Source organism: Mytilus galloprovincialis, chromosome 2 (assembly GCF_965363235.1).
Source record: "Mytilus galloprovincialis chromosome 2, xbMytGall1.hap1.1, whole genome shotgun sequence".
In the NCBI taxonomy this organism is placed as follows: Eukaryota; Metazoa; Mollusca; class Bivalvia; order Mytilida; family Mytilidae; genus Mytilus; species Mytilus galloprovincialis.
Window position 1 is genome coordinate 60375288 of NC_134839.1, and position 6378 is coordinate 60381665.

Genomic DNA, 6378 nt, shown 5'->3' on the forward strand with positions numbered 1-6378 from the left:
CACGGAGGCTCCCAAATTGAAATTTTGAAAGAACAATTTTGTCCACAATTTTAAACAAAACAATTAATTTTACAATGAATTTAGACTAATAAAAGTATGAATTTTAGGACTATGCCAGCCATCTTGCTCGCAAAACCCCCATGGGCATTTTGAAAAGTTGGCAGGTATGCAAATATCAATCTGCAGAACTTTGTATTCTTGTTTGTGTATGGAACCCCTTATTTTCTCCTTTTCAGAGGTGTTTTAATTTTGTAGTTGACTAATCTAATGTGTGCTTAACTTGCTCTTATCCATAGGATAGTCTACATAGATATATGTATGCCACCCTCTTATTTTTGCTGGGAACTGTCCCTTGTTTAGCAATGTCAAGTGAGCTTGTCTCATCACTTCGCTTGGCATCCGTCATCGTTTTTTTACAAAAATATTCTCTGAAACTACTGGGCCAAATTTAACCAAACTTGGCCCGATCATTATTAAGGTATCTAGTTAAAAAAAATGTATCTGATGGCCAATCAAGATGGCCGACATGGCTAAAAATAGAACATAGGGGTAAATGAAACAGTTTTTGGCTTCTACCTCTGAAACTAAAGCATTTAGAGCAAATCTCACATCAGATAAACATATTTTATCAGGTTGAGATCTATTTGCCCTGACGTTTTCTGAAGAATGAGACAACCTTTTGTTGGGTTGCTGACCATGAATTTTAAGGAAAATTTGCAGTTTTTGGTTATTACCTTGAATAAATCTGAGACTATAACACATGTTATAGTAGTCTCAGAATATATATATATATAGATAGAAATAAACTGTATATAGCAAATATGTTCTGCAAAGTAAGATCTACCAAGGATTTGAATGTACAAAATTACAAATAAGTTCTTTTATTTTTTCTTCAGTTTTATCTATAAGTACCAGTCGAGTACATGTATAAGATAAGAGAAGATAAGATATATACGAATCAAATAATTTCATTTTATAGGGCCCCTTATTGCATATCAATTACAAACTAGAAAATAAAATAAATATTTGATAAACATGAATAAAACCTAACATTATTTCACAGAAATTGAATTTGAGTAGTCTCCCTTATTCCAATGCAACCAGGTGTGTCCAGGTGAGTAATCAAACGCACAGGTGAATTGATATGTTGTAAATACAGGTATTTCAAAAATGGCGACGGTATAATATCAGTTTGAAAAATTTGACAGATTACACACATAAAGGTATAATTTTGTTGTACGAAACAAATGCATAATCAATATGTTTCTAATTATTTTGTTTTACTATTTACCTGTACTCCTTATTCATACAAATTTCTTCATTGCAGTAAGTAAACAAAAAGTCCGGAAGTGTAAATTCATAATGGGTTCTAAAGAAGAACTTGATACCTTGAAATTGGAAGACATTTCTACTCTGTTTAAAGCGGGATGTGTTGTTCTGATAGCAGCCTTCCTTTTCCACACGATAGGCATGGCAACCAACCACTGGGCTGTATCAGTAACAGATGCTCATGGCACCATTCAGTATAATGGTTTGTGGGAGAAGTGTGCCGATGTTAGATTAGGGAAAGGAGATTTTGAATGCCAAGGTTTTATCTGGTCAGATCCACAAGTCAGTCGTAAGTATTTCTCTCAGTAAGAACAGAGACATATATACACATATGTGTATATATGTCTCTGGTAAGAAGGGCTGTAGTATATTTGCATGTTTACTGAACATGAAGACTTGTTTTTTGTGCTTAAATTTACTGGTCATATGAAGTACAGATCAGTACATGTTGTATAATCTGATAATTGAGTTTAAACTCAAAGACTATCCAATAAAAGTAACTTGTTGTAAGTTATATATAAAGAAGAAGATGGCATGATTGCCAATGAGGCAACTCTTCAAAATAGACCAAATGACACATAAATTAACAACTATAGGTCACTGTACGGCTTCAACATTGAGCAAAGCTTATACACCATAGTCAGATATAAGTGCCTTGAAATGACGGATGTAAAACAATTCAAACAAGAAAACGATCGGCCTAATTTATTAATGATAAAAACAAATGACAACCACTGAATTACAATATATGTTCCATTTAAAAAAAGACTGCATATTCATTTTTTAATTAGAAATCTGTATTCCCCAATTAGTACCTCTCCCTTAACGTCAGGCTGTGGGAAGCTTTAAAGTTTTAAATGATTGTCATTATCATAACATTTATGAAATGTTTCAAATTACTCTTTAAAAGGTATAAACAAGGGGCAACTGCCTTGGTAAAAAATAACTTAGAAAAAACAATTCAACAGTTCGAATTATTTTCAATTTGGAATTTACAAGAACTGGAAGGACTTTTGAATTCAAACAATACATGTACATGTAGTTACAAGAAAAATTGAATTGAAGTCTGTCAAGGAAACATATTCTTACATCGGACATAAAAAAAATCATCTTCGCTAGCCAAGGGTTACGATCCACTCCTGCTCTCTTCACCCTTGGCAGATAGAGCTAACATTTGTGATATCAATGTTGTGCCATCTATTGGAAAATAAAAGTCAAGCCCATTTCGAATACATTATTCTTGACCAATGATAGCACTTGAATTCTTCAATTTGGAGGTAAAAACACGTTAGCGTCTCGATTCTACACACTTGGTAAAACCGGAAACGAAAATATGCGCCAACATTCATGCATTTGTGCATGAAACATACACAGGGACTTCTATTAGTTGATTAAAAACATTCAAGTTATCACTAAATTTAGTCGTATGTTTAGTGATGTAAAGACTTGTTGCACAATAAACACGTGGCAATTGTTTACAAACAATTTCTTCATCTACACATGATCATGGTATAGGCGCTTTTTGATTGGATGCAGCGAGTTTCTACTGCAACCAATAAAAATACTTACCTTGTGTCTTCAAAATTTTATCTCAATCCGCCAAGGGCGAAGAGAGCGGGAGTGGATCGTAACCCTTGGCTAGCGAAGATGAAAAAAAATCAGCTCTTTTTGGAAAAGAAAAGGCAACTTTTGGAGTGAAACGTGTAAAAAGTCTCACTCTGTACATGAATTTTAAATACAACAAAGGGATACAAACTTATTGGTTGTCTCTCTCTATATTTTTTTCTTTATAAGGGTGCTACATTTTATGATATCTTTATGGTTTCAGACTCTGTTAATTTGCCCACCTATTATATAATATATTATTTATAAATTTGCCCACCTATTATATAATATATTATTTATAAATTTGCCCACCTATTATATAATATATTATTTATAATGTAAACATTGCTAGCTTTTAAGTTACATATTTAAAAAATTTCAGATTGGTTTCGTTATGTACAGACAACAGAAGTGCTGGCTTTCTGTGCAATGATGATAATGATTGCATTTGCTTTATTGTACCTGTTTGCTAAATTCATCAATGAAGATCATAAAAAGAATCTAAGAGTTCTGGCCCTTGTTTTAGGTTTCCTCAGTGGTAAGTAAAATGAATTCTTTTAGTGTTCTACACAAAAATTAAAACTTGCCTCAAGCAAAGATATACAAATGTATAACCCCTGTCATACACTATTGCACAAATGACTATTAGTACTGAGCTTGTTCAGTAAGGACAATTTAAGTGAAATGGAAGTACATGTAATACAGACATTAAGAGATACATGTGAATAAGAACTTGGGGTCATGGGTGTTAGTTTTGTCCCCTTTACATTAGGTAATAAGCAGTAATCATATACCAAAACATATACGACTCATATACCAAAAATCTTTTTGGCAGTCTTATCAACATTTTCAGTGGTCATACAAATTTTTGAAAACACATACATGTACACAATGTACAGCACTTTCCTTTTATCATCTGTGTAGAAACTTTTTAAGATAAGCCTGGTACTCTGTCTGTTGAACTGTTAAACTCTTCACTACTTTTCTCCTTTTAATAATGTGTTTGGAATTTTAGATGAGCTTTAATAGCTTGCTTGTAAATGTTCTCTACATGCTAATAATAAATGTAGGCAATACTGTATAGCGGGTTATTTTCGCGGGGTGTAAATTTTCATGGATAGAACAAAATTACCAATTTAAAAGTGCACACAAAAGTCCATTGAAGACCTGTTGGTGACCTTCTGCTGTTGTCTGTTCTATGGTCTGGTTGTTGTCTCTTTGACACATTCCCCATTTCCATTCTCAATTTTACATGCAAAGGTTTAAAAGTTTTGAATCTGCCAAAATAATAACCGCAAAATATTTCGTTCATGTATACCTTATTTGATGAAAATTATGAAATTTTACACCTGCGAAAATAACCCGCTATATGGTATTATCATTATAAAGCCAATGCCAAAAGTATAGTTTAAGTCTTATTTCAATGGTGAGTTCTGGCAAACAAAAAGTATGTAATGTATAAACATGTTTCATGGCATCACCTACTCCGAAATTTCTCTGATGTCCAACGGCTATTTTGCCAGACAGGCTGAGGCTGTGGGACGTGAGAGCTTGTCCCATATTAAGAAGTGGATATTTGCCCTTCCAAAATAGATGCACTGCTTCGTCGCTGCTGGTTCCAACTTACAGCCTTGGAATTATATAAATCGGGTATCAATTTGTTCATTTTGTCATTTATTTCTCATTTATGTAAGCTTCACCTACCTGTCACCCTTTAATTTCTCATAATTAGGCAGTTTTCACAGTGACCCATGGATTCAGACATTTTTACTTTTATTTTCAAAAATTATCATGTGACCACGAGAACAAATTGATACCAGATTTATATAATTCCAAAGCCGTTAGTAAGCACCAGAAGTGACGAAGCAGCACATCTATTTTGGACGGGCTCTGACGTCCCATGGCCCCAGCCTGTCTGCCAAAACAGCCATTGGTCGTCTGAGTAATCTCTGACTAGGCATCACCAGTATAAATTCCTACAAAACAAAACTTTTCTGTAACTGTTTCTTAAAATATTTGATCTTCCATGTAGAATAATTTTCAATGTACCCCGTATTCTATATAAATGTAAATTTGACTGCGCTAATCGATGTGTAAACTATTTTTCACTTATAAACTTAACACAAGAAACACTGATTTATCATTTAATAAGTCATAAAGTGTAATATGAGCTACTGCAGGCTTTTTTTGCAGTCCAATACATTGTAAAAAGTTTGACAAAATACATGTAACCTGTATATTAATGGAACATGTCCATTGCAGCTTTAGAAGATGCTATCTCATTTACGTGGCAAAATGATTAATTAATGTTTTATTTACATTGTAACCTGACATGTATTTTCAGGTGTACTTATCATTGTTGCCTGCATTGTATTTGGATCACTAAAAGATGTACAGAAACCAAGAAGAATGCAAGCAGCTTCTGTCAACTTATCATGGAGCTTTGCCTTCAGTTTGATTGGTGGATTGTTATCAATAGCAACCGGCATCATTTTCACAATTTCATCATAAACTTTTAAAAAAATTCAAATATTGATATCAGGATATTGTATATATTCATGTGTATAAATTTCATATCATTTCCATTAGTTAATTGGAAGCATTCTGACATACATGTTCATATAAAGACACTTTAACCACATTGATTGTATCCGAAAATATATAATACAAGACCATTAAGTAAGGGGGATAAAATATTAAAACCAATTTTTAAAAAATATCCTCTGTTATTGTTTGGTGTAATTTATCTAAAATGAAAACATAAGGTTTAATTCAAACTTTGTTCAAATGTACTTTTGTCAGAAGAAAGATGACTTAATTGCCTCTTGTTCACACTAATTATTGATATTATTTTATGTTAATTTTTATTCAAACCGTTTTGCAAAGTCTTCTACAAAACTTATATGTAAGAAATAAATCATCTTGTGCCATTTTAATCATACATGTATTTAATATGTAATCTTGACAAGTTTTATCATGTACATAATTATGATTATTTTTATATAAGATCTTGTATAAATAAAGATAATAAGCTTTTTATATTTTTGTTATGTTAACTGTGGATTAATTTACATTCCTGGATTGAGGATTTTTTTATATTGGTACTTATCTCCATAAAATCAATGAAAGCACATGTTTTATTTTATTATAATATAAGTCTTGTAAAATTTGGCCAAATAAGGAGGAAGGGAAGGAAGGTATTGCTTGACTGTCAAAGCCATCGAATAGTCTAAGATCTGCCCCTTTGATACATGATCAACTCCAGTTTTGTATGCAAAGTTTCTTCTACATACAGTCAATTCATAACATTAAAAAGAGGTCCAGATTTAGTTGTTTATAAAGGCTACAACTATAGAGGTGCATTACCAATCCAGCCATATGTCTCCTTTTTAGCTTTTCTCATCACTTGGCGTCCGGCGTCCGTCGTCGTCGTCGTCCGTCGTC

At 32.7% G+C, this 6378-nt stretch overlaps 1 protein-coding gene across 1 annotated transcript; it reads left to right on the forward strand.

Moving 5' to 3' along the window:
- Nucleotides 1–1120: 1120 nt before the first annotated feature.
- LOC143064011 (uncharacterized) lies at nt 1121–5973 on the forward strand. Its single transcript, XM_076236504.1, has 4 exons — nt 1121–1223; nt 1328–1618; nt 3317–3472; nt 5279–5973. The coding sequence occupies exons 2-4, from the start codon at nt 1363–1365 to the stop codon at nt 5443–5445; spliced, it is 579 nt and encodes a 192-aa protein (XP_076092619.1). The 5' UTR covers nt 1121–1223; nt 1328–1362; the 3' UTR covers nt 5446–5973.
- The last annotated feature ends 405 nt before the right edge of the window (nt 5974–6378 follow it).

What these genes read in the sequence shown, in the direction of transcription:
- LOC143064011 (XM_076236504.1), top strand. Translation starts at nt 1,363, where the DNA reads ATGGGTTCTAAAGAAGAACTTGATACCTTGAAATTGGAAGACATTTCT. An exon ending in GTCAGATCCACAAGTCAGTC is followed by an intron (nt 1,619 to 3,316) that starts GTAAGTATTTCT and finishes AAAAAATTTCAG; the next exon opens with ATTGGTTTCGTTATGTACAG. An exon ending in TGTTTTAGGTTTCCTCAGTG is followed by an intron (nt 3,473 to 5,278) that starts GTAAGTAAAATG and finishes ATGTATTTTCAG; the next exon opens with GTGTACTTATCATTGTTGCC.